The sequence below is a fragment of the Hypanus sabinus genome, chromosome 11 (assembly GCF_030144855.1).
Source record: "Hypanus sabinus isolate sHypSab1 chromosome 11, sHypSab1.hap1, whole genome shotgun sequence".
NCBI lineage: Eukaryota > Metazoa > Chordata > Chondrichthyes > Myliobatiformes > Dasyatidae > Hypanus > Hypanus sabinus.
In genome coordinates, this window is record NC_082716.1 from 95,894,357 (window position 1) to 95,916,059 (window position 21,703).

At 45.2% G+C, this 21,703-nt stretch overlaps 1 protein-coding gene across 1 annotated transcript in view; it reads left to right on the forward strand.

Annotated features, from left to right (window-relative positions):
- Window positions 1-19,217, forward strand: part of LOC132401510 (regulator of G-protein signaling protein-like) — a 50,134-nt gene extending 30,917 nt beyond the window's left edge. The window contains exons 10-13 of the mRNA XM_059983536.1: window positions 10,762-10,855; window positions 11,630-11,726; window positions 15,211-15,340; window positions 19,033-19,217. Coding sequence (XP_059839519.1) covers window positions 10,762-10,855; window positions 11,630-11,726; window positions 15,211-15,340; window positions 19,033-19,217 — 506 coding nt within the window. The remainder of the gene's footprint in view (window positions 1-10,761; window positions 10,856-11,629; window positions 11,727-15,210; window positions 15,341-19,032) is intronic.
- Window positions 19,218-21,703: the final 2,486 nt, after the last annotated feature.

Consider the following 21,703-nt stretch of genomic DNA (forward strand, 5'->3'; position numbering starts at 1 on the left):
TCGCTATCACAGCCACATGGGAAATTCCTGGGAATTTGTCTCCACCACCATGGTCCACTCTGTTCTCCTATCAGATTCCTCCTTCTTCAGCCCTTCACCTCTTCCATCCATCACTTGCCAGCTATTCACTTTACCCCCCTTCCCCCACCCACCTACCTTCCCACTCACTTGGCTTCATATATCAGCTACCAGCTTCTACTCCTCCCTTCCCCACCCCCACATTCTGGATTCCTCCTCTGTCCTTTCCAGTCCTGAAACGTTGACTGTCTGACCTGCTGAGTTGCTCCGGCATTCTGTGTGTGTCTCTGTTGATTCAGCCTCAACCGCCACCTCCAGCAATGTGTTCCAACACTCTGTGTAAAAATCTGACACTTGACACCTCCTCTCAACTTCCCACTCTTATAATCATACACACCTCCATTAAAGAACCTCTCAGCCTCCTTCGTTTCATGGAGAAAAGCCCTGGCTTGCTCAACCTTACCACAGAAGGCATGTTCTCTAATCCAGGCAGCATCCTGAAGTGTGGTCTAACTAGAGTTCTTCAGCTGCTTGTGATGATTGAGTTCACCTCTTGAACTCAATCATCCGACTAGCAAAGGCCAACACATCACACACCTTCTTAATCACCTATAAACTTGCACAGCAACCTTGAGGGATGTGTGGACGTGGACCCTTGCACGCTGCTAAGAATCTTGCCATTAACCTTGTACTCTCCCTCAAGTTCAGCCCTCCAAAGAGAATCACTTGTCACTTCACTTTTCCAGATTGAATTCCACCTGCCAGTTCTCGGCCCAGCTCTGCACCCTGTCTATGTCTCACTGTAATCTACAACAGCCTTCTACACCATCTACAACCTTCATGTCATCTGCAAACTTATTAACATACCCCTTCACTTCTTCATCAAAGTCACTAATAAAAATCACAAAGAGCAGGGGTCCCAGGACGGATCCCCATGGAATGCCCCGGCCAATGATCTCCAGACAGAATACTCACCATCCACTACCACCCTCTGCCTTCTTTGAACAAGCTAATTCCAAATCTGGACTGGCAAGTTTCCATGGATCCTGCTCCTCATGACTTTCTGGTTGAGTCTTCCATGGGGAACCTTATTAGATGCCTTACAAAAGTCCATGTTCTCCACATCCACTGCTCTACCTTCATCAATTTGTTTTGTTTCTTTTTTAAAAAAAGTCAATCTAGCTTGTGACTTGCCCCTCACAAAGCCATCCTCATAAGATTATGCTTCTCCAAGTGCTCATAAATCCTGTCCTGAAGAATCCTCCCCATTAGTTTGCCCACCACTAATGTAAGATTCACTGATTTATAATTCCCAGAATTATCCCTATTACCTTTGTTGAACAAAGGTACAACATTTGCTGTCCGCCAATTCTCTGTTATTACTCCAGCGGCCAGTGAGGATATAAAGATTGTCAGTGCTTCTAATAGTGACCTGACTATATCCCATCTGGACCTGGGGATGTAGCTCTCCTAATGTTTACAGTTTACAGTTCCAGTACATTCTCTTTCTTAATGTCAACATGTCCTAGCATATCAGCCTGTTTTACACTGTCATTACAAACGCCAATGTCTGTCTCAGTGGTGAATACTGAAACAAAGTATTCATTAAGGACCTTCCCTAGCTCCTCAGACTACAGGCATGTGTTTCCTCTTCTATCCCTGATTGGTCCTACCCTCAATCGAGTCATCCTCCTGTTCTTCATGAACGTGTCAAACAGCTTGTGGTTTTCCTTAATCCTACTCACCAAAGCAAGTGATACAGTTTTTACGTCCCAAACACTAACCCCAGCATGAGTTTCACCATCTCATAATCCTATGGAAGTTGCTGCCTTCTGCTCCATTTCGCCTATATTTAGTTTGACGCCACTGTCCATCATCCATCAACAGAGAACGCTCTTAAGCATTCGGCATCTCTGGAGAAAGAAACAGAGAAAATATTTCAGTTTAAAGACTCTTCATCAGAACTGTGAATTGTAGAAGACAAGATGTTTTGGACTGGGAAAAAATGGAGGGATAGAGAAAACAGGAATGTCTAACAGAGAAGGAAGAAACATTATTGATACAATGAAATACACAATGCATTTTGATAAGGGTGGGGGTGTCAAATAAGGCTAGGACATAAATAATTAGGGTGCTTTGTAGAGAGAAGGGCCTTTAGTGTACAAATCCAACAGTCCCTGCAGATCTGCAGGGGGTAACTGAGGTAGACAAAATCATAGAGTTATAGAGCAATAGTATTAATGTTAACCCTAACCCTAATGCTAATTCTAATGACTGAATGAGTCTGTGACAGCTAGACCCAATTTCCTGTGTCCAACCCAGTGAGACTCCCTCCTTACCCATCCAAGTGTTTCTTAAACGATACTATAGTACCTATTTCAACCAATTCGTCTAGCAGATCAATCAGATCCCTTTAGATCTTTCCCCTCTCACCCTAAATGGATGCCCTCTAGTTTTGGACTCCCCAACCTTGGGGAAAAGATTGTTACTATTTATCTGAAACCAAGCTTCTCATAATTTTAAACACATCTGTGAGGTCAAACCTCATTCTCCTGCATTCCAAGGAATTGAGTCCTTTATTCTGGACAACCTCTCCCTATAACTGAGGCTCTCTACTCCTAGCAACATCCTCGTAAATCTTTTCTGTACTCTTCCATTATCAAGGATGAGCTCTCAAGGTACTTAGAGGCACATGATAAAATAGGCTGTAGTCAGCATGGTTTCCTCAAGGGAAATCTTGCCTGACATATCTATTGGAATTCTTTGAAGAAATAGCAAGCAGGATGGACAAAGGAAAATTGGTTGATGCTGTGTACTTGGATTTTCAGAAGGACAAGGTGACAAGGTGCCACACAAAAGACAGCTTACAAGCCATGGTATTACAGGAAAGAATCTACCACAGATAAAGCAGTGGCTGATTGGCAGGAGACAAAGGGAGGATATAAAAGGAGCCTTTTCTGGCTGGCTGCCGGTGACTAGTGGTGTTCCACGGGTGTCTGTGTTGGTACCAATTCCTTTTTACGTTATATGTCAATGATCTAGATGATGGAATTGATGGCCTTGTTGCAAAGGTTGCAGATGATATGAAGGTAGGTGGAGGGGCTGGTAGTTTTGAGGAAGTAGAGAGGCTATAGAAGAACTTAGACAGATTAGGAGAATGGGCAAAGAAATGGCAGACGGAATACAATGTTGAGAAGTGTATGGTCATGCTTTGGTCAAAGAAATGAAAGGGTTGACTGTTTTCTAAATAAGAGAAAATACAAAAAACTGAGGTGCAAAGGACTTGGAAGTCCTTGTGCAATATTCCCTAAAGGTTAATTTGCAGTTTGAGTCTCTGTTGAGGAAGGCAAATGCAATGTTAGCATTCATTTCAAGAGGACTAGAATATAAAGCACTGGTAAGGCCTCACTTGGAGTACTGTGAGCAGTTTTGGGCTCTTTATCTTAAAATAGAATGTGCTGAAACTAGAGAGGGTTCAAATGAGGTTCACAGAAATTATAACCATATAACCATATAACAATCACAGCACGGAAACAGGCCATCTTGGCCCTTCTAGTCCATGCCGAACCCTTAATCTCAACTAGTCCCACCTACCCGCACTCAGCCCATAATTAAAATTATTCCAGGATTAAATGGCTTGTCATATGAGGAGCGTTTTATGGCTCTGGGCCTCTATTCAGAGGAATTTAGAAAAATGAGGGATGACCTTACTGAAACCTATTGAATGGTGAAAGGCCTTGACAGAGTGGATGTGAAGAGAATAGTTCCTATGGTGGGAGAGTCTAAGACCTGAAGACCCAGCCTCAGAATAGAGGGGCATCCCTTTAGAATGGAGATGGGGAGGAATTTGTTTAGCCAGATCATGGTGAATCTGTGGAATTCTTTGCCGCAGGCAGCTGTGGAAGCCTAGTCTTAATGAATTTTTAAGGCAGAAGTAGATAGATTCTTTATTTGTCACGGCTTGGAGAGAGAAGGTAGGAAATTGGGGCTGAGGGGAAAATTGGATCAGCTGTGATGAAAATCCAAGTACACAACAATCAACCAATTCTCCTTTGCCTATCCTGCTTGTTATTTCTTCAAAGAATTCCAACAGATTGGTCAGACAAGGTTTTCCCTTGATGAAACCATGCTGACTGTGGCTTATTTTATCATGTACCTCCAAGTACCCTGAGATCTCATCCTTAATAATGGACTCCAACATCTTCCCAACCATGGAGGTCAGATTAACTGGCCCATAGTTTCCTTTCTTCTGCCTCTCCCTTCTTGAAAAGTGGAGTGACATTTGCAATTTTTCAGTCTTCAGGAACCATTCCAGAATCTAGAGATTCTTGAAAGATGATTAACTAATGCCTCCATGATCTCTTCACTCATCTCTTTCAGAACTCTGGGGTGTACACTATCTGGTCCAGGTGACTTATCTACCTTCAGACATTTCAGTTTCCCAAGAACCCTCTCTCTCTAGCTGGTAGCTTCACACACTTCATTCCCAGACACCTGGAATTTCTGCCATACTGCTGGTATCTTCCACCATGAAGACTGACACAAGATATTTATTCAGTTCATTTGCCATTTCCGTGTCCCCATTACTATCTCTCCAGCATCATTTTCCAGCTATCCGATATCCACTCTCACCGCTGTTTTACCCTTTATGTATCTGAAGAAACTTTTAGTATCCTTTTTTAATACTATTGGCTAGCTTACATTCATATTCCACCTTTACCTTCTTAATGAGCTTTTTAGTTGCCTTCTGTTACCTTTTGAAAGCTTCCCAATATTTCAACTTCCCATTAATTTTTCATCTATTATATGCCCTCTCTTTGGCTTTTATGTAGGATTTGACTTCACTTGTTAGCCTCTGTAATACTGATACATCTGACTTTATCATCTCCTCAAAATTCAAGGTGAATTAGATCATATTATGATCACTTGCTCCTAAGGGTTCCTTTACCTTAAGGTCTCTAATTAAATTTAGTTCATTGCATGTCACCCATTCCAGAATAGCTGATCCTCTAATGGGCTCAACCACAAGCTGCTCTAAAAAACCATCTCATAAGCGTTCTAGAAATACCCCCTCCTGGAATCCAGCACCAACCTTATTTTCCTAATTTACCTGCAATTTGAAATTCCTCATGACTATTGTAACATTGCCCCTTTGGCATGCATTTTTTACTGTTTGGGGGATCTGTATATATCCCATCAGGGTCTCTTTGCCCTTGCAGTTCCTTAGCTCAATGATTTGATACCTTCCGACCCATGTCATCTCTTTCTAATGATTTGATTTCTATTTTTACCAGCAGAGCAATACCGCTCCCCTCTGCCTTCCTGCCTGTCCTTTCGATATAGTGTGTATCCTTGGACATTAAGTTCCCAGCTATAATCTTTCAGCCGTGATTCCGTATTGCCTACAATATTAAACCTGCAAATCTGCAACTGTGCTGCAAGTTCATCTACTTTATTCTGCATACTACACACATTCAAATATAACACGCTCAGTCCTGTATTCACCCTTTTCAATTTTGTCTGCCTTTTACATTGAAACTCATCTTGTTGACTGCAGTTTTGCCCTGTGAACAGCCTCTCTTGACTACACATTATCTCTGTTAGTAAACCAGCTGTCTCATCTTCAGCACTATAATCTGCCTTTCCTACAATACTTCTTGCATTGAAATAAAGGCGGCTCAGGGCACTAGTTGCACCATGCTCAACCTTTTGATTCCTAACTTTTGCCTCCACAACCTCTCCACTAACTGTTCTGGCACTCTGGTTCCCATCTCCCTGCAACTCTAGTTTAAACCTCACCATGCAGCATTAACAAACCTTCCCACTAGGATATTAGTCCCGCTCCAGTTCAGGTGCGAACTGTCCCTTCTGTGCAGGTCCCACCTTCCCTGAAAGAGAGCCCAATGATCCAAAGGTCAGATGCCTTCCCACCTACACCAACTCCTTAGCCACATATTAAACTTTGTAATCTTCCATTCTGGCCTCACTAGCCCATGGCATGAGTAGCAATCCTGAGATCAGAACCTTGGAGATCCTGCCCTTTAACTTAGCACCTAACTCCCCGAACTCCCTAACCAGAACCCCGTCACTAGTCCTACCCATGTCATTGGTCCCTTTGGCTGTTCACCCTCACAAGAATGATGAGGACTCAATCCAAAATGTCCCAGACCTTGGCACCTGGGAGGCAAGATACCATCTGGGAATCTTGTTCTTGCCCACAGAACCTCCTGTCCTTTCCCCTAACTAATAGATCCCCTATCACCACAGTGTGCCTCTTGTCCCCTTTCCCTTCTGAGTCACAGAAGCAGACTCAGAACCAAAGATTTGACCACTGCTTCCTCTGTTAGGTAATTCCCCCTGATAGTATTCAAAGTGATATACCTGTTGTTGAGGCTGATTGCCACAGGGGTACTCTGCACTAGCTCCTTAACCCCTTTCCCCTTCCTGTCGCCCAATTTCCTGTGTCCTGCACCTTGGGTGTAACTACCTCTCTGTATGTCCTATCTATCACCCTCTCAGCCTCCCGAATGATCTGGAGTTCATCCAGTTCCAGCTCCGACTCCTAAATGCAGTTTGTTGGAGCCTGCAGCTGGATGCACTTCTCGCAGTTGTAGTTGTCAGGGACACTGGAGGTCTCCTTGCCTCCCCACATCCCACAAGAGGAGCATACAGCTATCCTGCTGGCATCTCTACTGTCCTAGCTGACCAGATATAAAGAAAAGAAGGAAAACACTTGAGATTTTCTTTCCTTTGCTTTCTCTGACTGAAATCCCTCTTTGATGAAGCGCTAAAGAGCTAAAGCCTCAAGATCACCACTCTGACGACAGCCACTGTGTTTGCCCCTGCCTTCCTTTAATTTGCACTTACTAATTAACCTCAAATGCCAACTGGTCACTGGTCAAAGGTCTTTTTCACTGCCGTGACCCACTGCTGCCTTTTATCCTCGGGCTCTGGACCTGATTGAAGTCCCCTCATCTCCGAACTTCCAATGTCCAGATTGCCGTTCATCAGAGACCTTGTTGCAGTTCAGTTAGACAACACCCAGTGCCCTACCTTCAAAGCCTTTGGTTACCTCTTCAAAGAATTCAACAAGATTTGTAAAGCACGACTTTCCATGAAACTCTGCTGACTCCTCCTAATCACATTCTATCTATTCTAATGTCAAAAATGCATGCAAAAAGGCAATGTTATGATAGTCATGGGAGAATTCAACATGCAAGTCGATTGGGAAAATCAGGTTATCAAAGTGGATAGTAAAAGCTTCTTCAAGTATGTAAGAGAGATGAGGGTGGATGTAAGACCTATAGAAAATGAGCCTGAAGAAATAATAAAGAGAGCCAAAGGGATGGCAGATGAATTGAATGAACATTTTACATCAGTCTTCACTGTGGAAGACACTAGCAGTGCGCCAGATGTTGAAGGCTGTGAGAGAAGAGAAGTGAGTGCAGTTTCTATTACAAGGGAGAAGGAGCTCAAAAAGCTGAAAGACCTAAAATTACAAAAGTCACCTGGACCTGATGAACTGCACCCTGGGGTTCTGAAAGAGGTAGCGGTAGAGAAACATTAGTAATGATCTTTCAAAAATCATTGGACTCTGGCATGGTGCCAGAGGACTGGAAAATTGCAAATGTCACTCCTTAAGAAAGGAGGAAGGCAGCAGAAAGGAAATTATAGACCAGTTAGTCTGACCTCAGTGGTTGGGAAGATGTTGGAGTCAATTGTTAAGGATGAGGTTATGGAGTACTTAGTGACATAGGACAAGACAGGACAGAGTCAGATTCAGATTCAGTTTATTGTCATTTAGAAACCACAAATGCAATGCAGTTAAAAAATGAGACAACATTCCCTCAGAACGATATCACGAAAGCATATGACAAAACAGATTACACCAGAAAATCCACGTAACATTTGGCAATCCCCAATCCAGAGTCTGGAGAGGCTGCTGCATATAAAATGGCGCTACCTAGCGCATTCCCCGGAAAGGATCTCCAAATCCACCAGACAAACAAGACTAGAAACTAAAGCTACAAGACCTACACAAAACCACATAGTTACAACAGTGCAAACAATAGCATAATTGATAAAAAAAAACAGACTATGGACACAGTAAAAATAGTCCAAGATGTTAAAGGACTGTAAGTTCAAAAGAAATCACCACAGTTTCCACAAGTCCCCAGGGTCCCGACAGACTCACCATCCCACGCCGGTGGCAGAAGTGAGTACCCCCGCTATGGACTTCCAAGGCGCTGCCCGACAGCCTCGCAGATGCAGCCACAATGGAAGCTCCGTCGAAACCAGCCTCGCAGACGTAGCACACACTGAAAGGACTCTGAGTCCGTCGCACCTCTGAGTCCGTCGAACCTCTGAGCCGACAACCGTCCCCTCCGGCACAGCTTCTCCAAGCGCCATCCTCTGCTGAGCGTATTAAGATGGCCCCGCCAATGGCCATCGGCAATGCGACCCCGAGGACTGGGGGCCTGTTCTTTCCAGCAGAGACCCGGACCTCACAGCAGCAACAGCAACGAAGAAGGTCTTCCTGGAATTTCCTGATGTTTTTCCGTGCTTCCACGTCCGTTTTCAATCGATTATGATTGTGCATGGCACCCCACTTCACAGATAATCAGTTCCGGAGTGGCCGCTGCAAGCTGCGTCGCGCCGCCATCTTGAATCTAGTCAGCATGATTTCCTTCAGGGTAAATCTTGCCTGACAAAACTTTTGGAATTCTTTGAGAAGATTACACATAAGGCAGATAAAGGGGATGCAGTGGATGTCGTGTAGTTGGACTTATTCTTGCCTGCCAAGTTAAGAGCCCATGGTATTACAGGAAAGTTACTAGCATGGTTAGAGCAGTAGCTGATGGGTAGGAGGCAGCAAGCAGGAATAAAAGGATCCTTTTCTGGTTGGCTGCCAGTGACTATCAGTGTTCTGCGGTATATCAATGATTAAGATGATGGTTTTGCTGCCAAGTTTGCAGATGGTATGAAGGTTGGTGAGGGGCAGGTAGTGTTGAGGAAACAGGAAAGCTGCAGAAGGACTTGGATGAGGAGAATGGGCAAGAAAGTGGCAAATGAAATGCAGTGTTGGAAAATGCATGGTCATACACCCTGGTAGTAGAAATAAATGAGCAGACTCTTTTCTAAACGAGGAGAAAACCTAAAAATCTAAGATGCAAAGGGACTCGGGCATCCTTGTCCAGAACACCCTAAACTTTAGCTTGCAGGTAGAGTCAGTGGTGAGGAAGGCAAATGTAATGTTAGCATTCTTTTGAAGAGGTCTAGCATATAAGAGCAGGGATGTGATGCTGAGGTCTTATAAGTCACTGGTGAGGCCTTACCTTGTATTGTGAACAGTTTTCTCTCCTTATGTAAGAAAAGATATGTTGACATTGGTTCAGAGGAGGTTCACAAGGATGAAATCAATTAATGGAAGAGTTATCATTTGAGGAACGCTTGATGGCTTTGGGTCTGTACTGACTGGAATTTAGAAGGATATCATTGAAACCTTTCGAATGTTGAAAAGCCTAGGCAGAGTAGATGTGGAAAGAATGTTTTCCATGGTGGGGGAATCTAGGACAAGAGGGCACAGTCTTAGGATAGAGGGCAGTCCATTTAAAACCGAGATGTGGAGAACTTCCTTTAGCCAGAGGATGGTGAATTTGTGGAATTTATTGCCACAGGCAGCTGTGGAGCCCAGGTCGTTGAGTGTGTTTAAGGCAAAGCTTGATAGGTTCTTGATTGGACATGGCCTCAAAGGTTATGGGGAGGAGGCCAAGGAGTGGAGCTGAGGAGGGGAAAAAAGGATCAGCCATAATTGAATGATAGAGCAGACTTGATGGGCCAAATGGTCTAATTCTGCTCCTATGTCTTATGGCTTTTAAAAGCTTCCCAATCCTCTATCTTTCCATTAACTTTTGCTCTGTTATCTGCCCTCTCTTTGGCTTTTATATTGGTTTTGACTTCCCTTGTTAGCCATGGTTGTGTCATCCTGCCTTCTTCCTCTTTGGGATGTATTTATCCTGCACCTTCTGAATTGCTTCCAGAAATTCCAGCCATTGCTGCTCTGTCATCATCCCTGCACCCTCTGTTGCTCTTCTCTTAGATTTATTGATAATCTTTTAAAGTCCTCAAGGGATTCACACATCCCGACCTCCAAAACCCAATCCATGCTTCCTTCATTTTCCTGATGAGAGCTCGAATCAGCCAGGGTTCCCTAAACTTGCAGATTAACCCTTTCCCCGGAATCTTGATATCACCATATGAAAAGCCATTCAGTCCTTTTAAACAGGCTTTCCTAGTTGATGTCTGCAAGATTTTGCTTAATTCCACCAAAATGAGCCCTAGACCTGTTTAGTATTCTAACCTGTGGACCTGACCTACCCTTTTGCATCGCTACCTTAAAACTAATAGAATTATGTTTGCTAGAGCCAGAGTGCTTCCTGACTAAAGAAGGCATACTGGTGTTCGTCATGCTGTCCATTTTTACTTTGGGAACATACTTCTGTTGTTAGGAAGTGAGTGCTCCAAGAGTGGTTCCATGGAAATTCAGGTGTGGGAATGTGAAGGAAAGCAATTACAACTGAATACTCAAGGCAGCTGAAGATGGAATCTGGAACCAGGTAGTCCAAAATGCCTTGACAGCAGGGAAGGGATGGATGGGGGCAGGAGGAGGTACTGTGACAAATATTTGATTAGCTAATAAAATTGAGGCTCTGTTATAATCAGATAGTTCTGTTTGTATTTCAGTCATAGCTGTTGTGGTGTCTGTGGAAGTGATGCAGTGGAAGATTAAATTTGGAGATGACAGTGAGCTCGAGGAGAGCTGCAGTATTCAGCAATGGTGAACTTGCTTGCAAGAACAGATCTCGGTCATGTAGGACTATTCAGGAGTAGAGATGACAGGATGGCCTGACTGATTGTGGACCAAAACCTCAGGATGAGGGACATTTACTAGTGCCAGCTAAACATGGTGCAGGAGAGGTGCTGGGCTGTCAGTAGCTTAGCAAGAATATGATCAAGGGAGCACGTCTCGTAGACGTGGTTAATATGGAGCGGGCTCCTGATGGGAAGGATGCAATTTGCAAATTAGAACAGAGGACCCTGGAGAGACTTTGGGAGGTGAAGGAAGTGGTCACTGTCACTTTGAGTGGTAGAGCAATCCAGTTCAGGATGCCTGTTTCATTCTGGTGTTCCTGGCGTGCCCATGATGAAGGAATTGTGTAGGGAGATAGCACCGACAAAGGGCATCAAGTTGGAATGATGTCTGGACTGGAGAGGAAGGTGAGGAAATCTGCTGCTGTTCGGCTGTGTGAAAGATGAGTTGCAGCAAGGTTTCCTGTAGGTGCTACCAAAGACAGCCACCATGCAGGGTAACGGGGGTGACCAGTTGCAGGGCAGATTTCTTTGGGTAATAAATGATACAACAGATCCTCCAGCAGAGGGAAGGGACCAGATGTACCAGCAATATCTTGGAAAACACTAACATGTCACTCCCTGGTGGAGATTCAAAGTAACTTGCTGCTAGCGTGTGTGATGACTCTGTCTAAACTACAGTATGTCAACTGTTGGAGGATGCCTGGGATGGCAGTGTGACTTCCTCTTTGTGTTGGCACAGGTTTGAACTCTACCTGAAAACATACCCAGCAGAATCCCAATATCACAAGGACTCCTCTATACATACCTTCAGGTCTATCCACGTCCTCAGTCAAACGGTGAGAATTCAGATAGCTGCATGTCATGGTTAATTCAGTGCTCCTCACTACTCAGAGCGTTATGAACACTGGAGCAATATTCTGATGAAACATAGCTGTGAGATGACAGGCAATCCATGCTGAATACTCTGTAGCTAGGGGGAATGGAAAACATAGAATGTAGAACATATAACAGCACAGCACAGTACAGGCTCTTGAGCCCATGATGAACTGACCATTTTGAGTGGAAATTTTTAGTTCCTCTTCAGACCTCAACTGGTCTGAAGGCCCCTTCAGTTTGTGGTCTGGCGGAAAGTGAGATAAGGTATTGCCCTTACCTGTGACAATGCAGTGGGTTCTTTGAAGGGATTGTGATACTCCGGGTGGCGGAGGCTGGAGGCTGCAGCCATGTCCTGGGCATTTGGTTGTGGGTTGATATAAAGCTGTGGAAAGGCTGGCTTCAGTGTTAATTCTGCTGTTGCATCTGATATGCTTGAGAAAATGCCAGCTTCCCAGCTCGGTATGCTTGCTTAGCATGAGCAACCAGAATGCTGAAGACAGTGCTTAGCCAAGTACTCCTGTGCCTGAGCAGAGTGCGCATTTGAACCCATCCTCCATGGAGCTGGGACCCTAGCATCCCCCCACCCCCTGACCTTACTACAGTCCATTTGTGGCTGGTGTCTCACCAGGTGTAGCACATTCTTCCATCTCCGCTTCATATCAAACCTCCTTTTATTTAGAGATACAATGCAGAACAGGCCCTTTCGGTCCAACGAGCCGAACTGCCCTACAACCCATTGATTTAACCTTCGCCTATACACAGGACAATTTACAATGACTAATTAACATACTAACTGGTATGTCCTTGGACTGTGGGAGGAAACCCAAATGGTCATGGGGAGAACATACAAACTCCTTTCAGACAGCAGCGAGAATTGAACCAGCATCACTGGCGCTGTGAAGCATCGTGCTACCATGCTACACTTGGCTACCATGCCATCCAACGCTTTGATGCCAGAAGCCAGGCTGCTGCTTGCTAGTATCATACAGTATGCCAGTGATTCCCCCTTTCCTTTAGAACTGGTACCGCACACCCCTCTCAGTGCCTGTCAGAGTACCTTCTTCACGAAAGTCATTGCGATGTTGGGCTGATGGGACATCTTATGAGATACAGATTTATTTTTCATGTGTACATCGTAACATACAGTAAGTGCGTTGTTTGTGTTAGCAACCAACACCCCCGTTCAAATACCCCAGTGTACCCATAGGGAATCACAGACCTGGGTCCCCAACCCTGGGCCTTCAATTCAACCCTCGAATCTCGATCCTCAGCATCAACACCACGATCACAGATCACAGAACACTAGGGCTTGAGCTTGGGTCTCAGTGAGTCGTGAATCCTTGGGCCTCATTCCTCCTGCCTCTGACTCTGGAACCCTCTGACAACTTGGTGACCCTGCGATGTCTGAAGGAATCCACCAACTCTGTTGGCGCTGGTCTGTTGGCCTGACATCCCGACCTAGTCCATGGGTGTCCCACTTTTGTGTCGTTAGTATTCTGAATACAGAGCCGAGACTTCAGACCCTGACCAGTTCTCTAGTTCCTTTCATTTCCCTGAGCCCTAATCTGACCTCCAACATCACGCTCCATCCCCAAAATCAACCCCATGATCCCAAGAAAAACCACTAAAAAAAGCAACAGAAACTGAGCCACAACTTCAATGGAAGTTGCAACTTGGCACCATCGGTGTAATGGGAAGGAGATTTCCCCAGACTGGCAGAAGCATCTGAAAAGTCAGCTTTGCTGTTTGTTCGATTCTTGTTCCTACCCCTCACCGTTGCAGGCTCGGTGACCTGCAGCACCCATTCCTTCAGGGGTGGAGCACTCCCCATTCCTAGAGGATCCATGTGCTGAGCCTGCCTTCTATTTCCTGTCAGAAAAGGAGAGACATTTCTGAAAACACAGCAGGTTATCTGGAAGCAGCACTGTAAATGCACACTCATGTCTGTATTGCTGTTCAGCTTGTTTTGTATATGTGCACATACTCTTTTGGAAGTTTTCAACTGTATGCATATGCGCTTGTGCGTAAGATGAGATAAGGCATTCTTGAATTTGTGGCACATAGCGTGGCGGTGGTGCGATGATATTACTGTTCAGAGTTTGGAGTTCAGCTCTGACACTGTAAGGAGTTTGTACATCCTCCCCTTGAGCATGTGAGCTTCCTTCAGGTGCTCTGGGTTCCTCCCACATTTCATAGATGTACCGATTAGTAAATAATTAATCGTTGTAAAGTGTTCTGTGATTAGGTGAGGGTTAAATAGGTGGGTTGCTGGGCTGGAAGTGCCTGTTCTGTGCTGTATTTCTAAATAAATAAATAAACATGTGCATATTGGGTGGGTGTGGACATGCTTCGGAACTGTATCTGCCCACTGGCTGGAGGGTCACAATGCAAACCTTCACTACTCATTTGGGATTTCTTTGGAAATAGTTCTCTGAAGTTGTGCAATTTAGCTTGGGACCCTGATCTCCAAGTGGAGGTCCTTGGATTAGCCTCCAGGCTGGTGCACGGGCAGTCACGGAGTATGTATGAACGGAAACTGCCACCTGCCTGGCCCACACCAAACACCCGTTCATTTCCCCATACTCAAATGAGTTGGACTGCAGCTGTGAGCAAGACTGAGTTCAGACATCCCACCTCTCCTGGAAGTTCCAGGAGTCTCCCGCAAATTGATAGTGACTCCCTGACACCCACAAATTATATACGATATTCCAGAAATTGATCTTTTTGAGAGCGAGCGAGCGAGAGGGGGAGAGAGAGAGACAGAGAGAGCAACTGACAGACATAGCAAGAGAGTGACAGAATGAGCATTCTGATTGGTCTCTCTTTGTGCTAAGTAGACCTATCAGCTTTCTCTGTGGGCGGGCTTTACAGTCGACCTCTCTCTCTCTCTCTTTCATTGTCCATCAGTTCAGTTTAGTGTCCTGCAGCGCCATGGCAGAGTGTTCCAAAAAAAAGAAAATATAAAACGTACTTCACCCCAGACTACACTAAAGTGTACCCCTGCCTAATAGGGGTCAAAAATAATGACAGTGTTGCTCGCTGCACTGTTTGCAACAGTGACTTTTCTATTGCCTGTGGTGGGTTCAACGACTGTAAAAGACATGTTGAGTGAATTTAACAGGTGTCATTCGTATATATATATATAGTTTAGCAGGTGTCATGTATGTGTGTGCGTATATAGTTTCAATATGTGATCAAATAAATTGTTGTGTTCTTTCATAATCAAATGTCCTGTAAACATACACCTTTGGAGGTTGACCGGTGGGTGGGGTGGGTGGGGATATGGAATTGCAGGGTGCGGGGGTGGTGGTTCTACCTTCTTGAAATGCATTTTTGCAGGGTGGGATGTTTGTCCATTGGACTGCATGTGTGCGCGAGAGTGAGTTGGACTGTGGGTACATGTGAGCGTAGCACTGATCTGTGATGCCCTCTCTGGTGTTTTAGAACCGAGCATGGAAGGAGCTGCAGAAGGTGATCAAAATGATAATACTGTTCCTGCGCATGATAAAGACTCCACACGTGTGCCAAATGTTTGAAAGCTACCTGCGTGATGAAGTGTACAATGATGAGGAAAGTAAGTTCATGAGGAGCTGAACCCTCACAGGGGTGGGATTGTTTTACTGACAGGGTTCAACATGCTGAGGTCAGTAGGAAGTGACGATTTTCATTCATCACGTTGTGCTAGCCCCTTGACTGTGACCATTGCCTTTCCCCTTGCAAAATACCATCCCCCTCTTTGATTCCACTGTGATTTCTGTGACAATCGCAGCCCCAGGTGGAATCCAGTAAACTTCTTCTGTTATAGTCATAGAGTCACAGTCACAACACAGAACAGGGCCCTTAGCCCAGCCTATTTTATTGACAAATAGAATAGAATAGACCTTTCTGGTCTTCTGATCCGTGCTGCCCAGCAATCCCCCGATTTAACCCTAGCCTAATCAGTGGACAAATTACAATGACGAGTTAATCTACCAACCAGTCTATCTTTGGACTGTGGAAAGAAACCGGTGCATTCGGAGGAAACCCATGCGGTCACGGAAAGAATGGTCAAGTTCATTAGAGGCAGCAGCGGAAATTGAACCCTGTACCCTAAAGCGTTGTGCTACTATGCTACCACGTCGCTCCAACTTGTCCATGTTGTTCTCCAAGTATAAACCTCAGGACACTATTTCTTTGTAATAGGTGTGGGGGTTGTTTGTCAGCTTTGGCCTACTGTCCTGATCTCCTCTCCATGGGCTCAGACAGGGGTGTGACAAGCCATATCCTCCTAGTGTGCTGTCAGCTTGTTCTGTGTGAATGACTGAATCACTGCCTGCTGGCTGAGAGAATTTCTCCTGATTCCCTCTTGTCACAACACTTTATCCTTCGAGTTGCCAGCACTCACTCTCTTGGTCTCAGATCAATCACCCTTGACTCCCAGAAGCAAGAAAAATAGAACGAAACATCACAGGACCATGGTCTGGCCCACAATGTCTGTGCTGACCATTGTGCCGAATTAGCTAATCCCATCCCTCCACTCCTTGCCTGTTCATGGGCCAATGTTAAATACCAGTATCATGTCTACTTCCTCCACTTCCCTGCCATTGTGTCCCAGGCAAAGGTGTCCAACATATCTGTGCCACACACTTCATTTAAATGTTAACCCACACTCTAAAATATGCCTGTAAGTTTTTTGACATTTCTACCCCGGGAAAAAGACTCTGACTATTTACTCTCATAGTTTTATAAACTTGTGTCAGGCTTCCCCACAGCATCCTCTGCTCTAGAGAAAACAACCCAAGTTTGTCCAGTCTTTTAACTAATTCCCTGTAATCCAGGCTGCATCTTGGTGAACCCTTTCTGCGTCCTCTCCTAGGCCTCCACATCTTTCCAGTCATGCGTGACTCGTTGGAATTTAGAAGAATGAGGTTGGGGGTGGGGGAGGGGATCTCATTTAAACTTATCAAACGTATAAAGGCTTAGATAGAGTGGATGTGAAGATTATTTCCTTTGTTGACGGAGTCTAGGACCAGAATAGAGGGATGTTCATTTAGAATGGAGGTGAGGAGGAATCCATTTAGCCACATGGAAATGAATCTGTGGAATTCATTGCCACAGGCGGCTGTGGAGATCAGTCATTGAAATTATTTAAGACGGAGGTTGTTAGGCTCTTGATTAGTCAGGGTGTGGAAGGTTATGGGGAGAAAGCAGGAGAATGGGGCTGAAAGGGAAATGGATCAGCTGCGATGAAATGATGGAGCAGACTCAATAGGCTGAAATGCCTAATTCAGCTCATATGTTGTATGGTCTTATGGTCTGTCTAATGAGGAAAAGGTCTTCTGAATGGAGTGTAAGTGGAAAATATGAAGTTATCTGTCTGTAAGTCTCTATTGATTTCCTTGTTAAAGGAAGGATGCTAAAGCATTGGAAGTTGTTTGCTAGTCTAACCTGCTGGAAGTTTACTCGGCTAATTGTCCTGCCGTATGATTAGCAAAAGGCTTGTATGCAGATACTACAAGTATTTATGAAAGCTTACATTATGTTATGGCTTGTTGCTGGGGAATTCAGTACAAAAATAGGTATTCAAAATTAAGTAGGCTCTGATTCAGTAAACTAAGGCACCGGTGATGGATCTGGAGTATAGTATTCTCTATGAGCACTTCAATCACCAAGGCATTCTGGTGGTGGGAAATGGGATCCAATATGACCAAGTGGTGGGAAATGGGATCAATATGGTTAGTAAGATCAATTGGTTTACTATTGTCACATGTACCTAGGTGCAGTGAAACATATCGTTTTCAATATCATCCAGATACTTGCATTACATCAGAGGGATCTGGGGGTACACGGTTTAGAGAGTATGGATTATGATCAGAGATTAAGGGAGCTAGGCCTTTACTCTTTGAAGAAAAGGCGGATGAGAGGAGACATGATAGAGGTGTACAAGATATTAAGAGGAATAGACAGAGTGGACAGCTGGCACCTCTTCCCCAGGGCACCACTGCTCAGTACATGGCTTTAAGGTAAGGGGAGGGAAGTTCAAGGGGGATATTACAGGAAGGTTTTTCACTCAGAGGGTAGTTGGTGCGTGGAATGCACTGCCTGAGTCAGTGGTGGAGGCAGATACACTAGTGAAGTTTAAGAAACTACTAGACAGGTATATGGAGGAATTTAAGGTGGGGGATTATATGGGAGGCAGGGTTTAAGGGTTGGCACAACATTGTGGGCCGAAGGGCCTGTAATGTGCTGTACTATTCTATGTTCTATCAGTACATCAAGGTAGGACAAGGGAAAAGCAATAACAGAGTGTGGAATGAAATGTTACAGTTACAGAGGAAGTACAGTTCAGGTAGACAGTAAGGTGCAAGGCCATAGTAAAATAGATTGTGAGGTCAAGAGTCCACCTCATTGTACAAGGAGACTATTCAATAGTCTTATAACAGTGTAATAGAAGCTTGGATATAGTAATCTGAAGGGCCAATTTCTGTGCTGTAAATCTCTACTGATTTCCTTATTTAAGGAAGGATGTTTATGCATTAGAAGCTGTTTGCTAGAAGTTTACTACGCTAATTGACAGTTTGGCCACTGAGGAATAACTTACTTGGTTATACTTAAACCTGTTAGAGTTTAGAAGTCAGCTAGCAGACTATGATTGAAACATAAAATTCAGAGGGGTCGCGACATGTTGAATATGGAGCAAACATGAGGAAATCTGCAGATGCTGGAAATTCAAACAACAACACACACAAAATGCTGATAGAACACAGCAGGCCAGGCAGCATCAATAGGGAGAAGCGCTGTCGACGTTTCGGGCCGAGACCTGATGAAGGGTCATCTTCAAAACTGGATTGAGTTTCAGGGTGTATACCTCCTACTCCTCCTGGCTCCTTTGCAAATGCCTCCTTTACTGCCTTTGATCTGATGAGAAAAGGCATAACTTTCATGTTTCTTGAATGTTTGAATTCTGCTCTGTGGCCCATTACATTGAATCTGTACTACATCCTGTCTAAAGCCTTGATATTAATTGGTTAAGGAAAGCCTGCGCTCTTGGAAAATTGTAACCTGCAGGGCCATTGTAGATTCAGTAGGGTTAGCCTGGGTGCACAGTATCAGACACGATAGGTGTAACTGTTCTATGATTCTATGGTCAAGTACACTCGGGGTGTTAGATAGAAGTGTCAGTGCTCAGTCTGGAACAGTTTGGGGTCCCTACAATTGTAGATGGAATGTCTCTCACTGAATGATCTTTCCCCTAATTAAGTGTTTTTTTTCCCCTTTTGCTTCCAGATATGACCGCATCTCACAATCAGTCCACGATACCTTCTGTGGCTAACTCATTGATAGTCCGAGTGTCTGAATATGGAGAGGATGCTGAGGTGCCCCAGATAAGAAAGCGAGTTGTGTGCAGTCGACATATCATCGTCAACTACTTAGTGAATGACCTGCACTTCTGCATGGAAATCCAGCAGTAAGATGGGATAGGACTGGCTACCCAGTCTCTGTATAGTCAATGATCATGTGATACATGGATGAGTGAGATGGAAGTGCATGGTTACCCACTGAGTGTAGCAGTTATCATCTGCATGTGTGTGTTGGTACAAACTTCATTTTATGCACATGTGTCTTGAGCCAGTCCATTAGAGCTTAGTGGGTTGATTTGGACATAGAAAAGTACACCCCGCTCTGGTCTTCTACCTGCTCTGGATCTCTTTATTGCTAATTGCCGACGGGACATTAACCATCTTGACTTCACCACACCCTGTTCCAATTCCAACCTCACTCCTTCCGAATGCTCTGTTCTCCACTCCCTCCGCACCAATCCCAACCTCACTATAAAACCTGCTGATAGGGGGGCGCTGTTGTTGTCTGGCGTACTGACCTCTACCTGGCCGAGGCACAGCGACAACTCTCTGATACCTCCTCTTATTTACCCTTTGATCATGACCCCACTAAGGAGCACCAGGTCATTGTCTCCTATACCATCACTAACCTTATCAGCTCTGGGGATCTCCCAGCCACTGCCACCAACCTCATAGTTCCCACACCGCACACTTCCCGTTTCTACCTCCTACTCAAGATCCACGAGCCTACCTGTCCAGGTAGACGTATTGTCTCAGCTTGCTCCTGCCCCACTGAACTCATTTCTGCATACCTTGACACTGTCTTATCCCCCCCTTGTTCAATCTCTTCCCACCTATGTTTGTGACACTTCTCATGCTTTGAATTTTTTCAATGATTTTAAGTTCCCTGGCCCCCACCGTCTTACTTTCACCATGGACGTCCAGTCCCTATATACCTCCATCCCCCACCGAGATGGTCTTGAAGCTCTTCGCTTTTTTTTGGATTCCAGACCTAACCAATTCCTCTCTACCACCACTCTCCTCCGTCTAGCGGAATTAGTTCTTACCTCAATAATTTCTCCTTTGGCTCCTTCCACTTCCTCCAAACCAAGGGTGTAGCAATGGGCACCCATATGGGTCCCAGTTATGCCTGCCTTTTTGTTGGCTTTGAGGAACAGTCCATGTTCCAAGTCTATACCGGTATCCATCCCCCTCTTTTCCTTCGTTACATTGACGACTGCATTGGTGCTGCCTCTTGCACACATGCTGAGCTCGTCAACTTCATTAACTTTGCCTCCAACTTTCACCCTGCCCTCAAATTTACCTGGTCCATTTCTGACACCTCGCTCCCCTTTCTTGGTCTTTCTGTCTCCATCTCTGGAGACGGCTTATCTACTGATATCTACTATAAGCCTACAGACTCTCACAGCTACCTGGACTATTCCTCTTCCCACCCTGTCTCTTGCAAAAAGGCTATCCCCTTCTCACAATTCCTCCATCTCCGCCACATCTGCTCTCAGGATGAGGCTTTTCATTCCAGGACGAAGGAGATGCCTTCCTTTTTTAAACAAAGGAGCTTCCCTTCGTCCACCATCCACTCTGCTCTCAAGTGCATCTCTCCCATTTCCCGCACATCTGCCCTCACCCCATCCACCCACAACCCCACTCGGGATAGGGTTCCCCTTGTCCTTACCTACCACCCCACCAGAATCCAGGTCCAATGGTCTCCATAACTTCCACCACCTCCAATGGGATCACTACCAAACACATTTTTCCCTCCCCCCTTTCTGCTTTTCGCAAGGATCGCTCCCTACGCGACTCCCTTGTCCACTCGTCCCCCCCCCCATCCCTTCCCACCGATCTCCCTCCTGGCACTTATCCTTGTAAACGGAACCTGCCCTTACACTTCCTCCCTCACCACCATTCAGGGCCCCAAACAGTCCTTCCAGGTGAGGCGACACTTCACCTGTGAGTCAGCTGGTGTTGTATACTGCGTCTGGTGTCCCGGTGTGGCCTTTTATATATTGGTGAGACCCAACGCAGACTGTGAGACCGTTTCGCTGAACACCTACGCTCAGTCCACCAGAAAAAGCAGGATCTCCCAGTGGCCACACATTTTAATTCCACGTCCCTTTCCCATTCTGATATGTCTGTCCATGGCCTCCTCTATTATCAAAATGAATCCAAACTCAGGTTGGAGGAACAACACCTTATATACCGGCTGGGTAGCCCCCAACCTGATGGCATGAACATTGACCTCTCTAACTTCCGTTAATGCCCCTCCTCCCATTCTTACCCCATCCCTGACATAGTTAGTTGTTTGCCTGTTCTCCATCTCCCTCTGTTGCTCCCCCCCTCCTTTTTCTCCTGAGGCCTCCTGTCCCATGATCCTTCCCCTTCTCCAGCTCTGTATCACTTTCGCCAATCACATTTCCAGCTCTTAGCTTCATCCCACCCCCTCCGGTCTTCTCCTATCATTTCGCGTTTCCCCCTCCCCCCACTACTTTCAAATCTCTTACTATCTTTCCTTTCGGTTAGTCCTAACAAAGGGTCTTGGCCTGAAACATCGACAGCGCTTCTCCCTATAGATGCTGCCTGGCCTGCTGTGTTCTACCAGC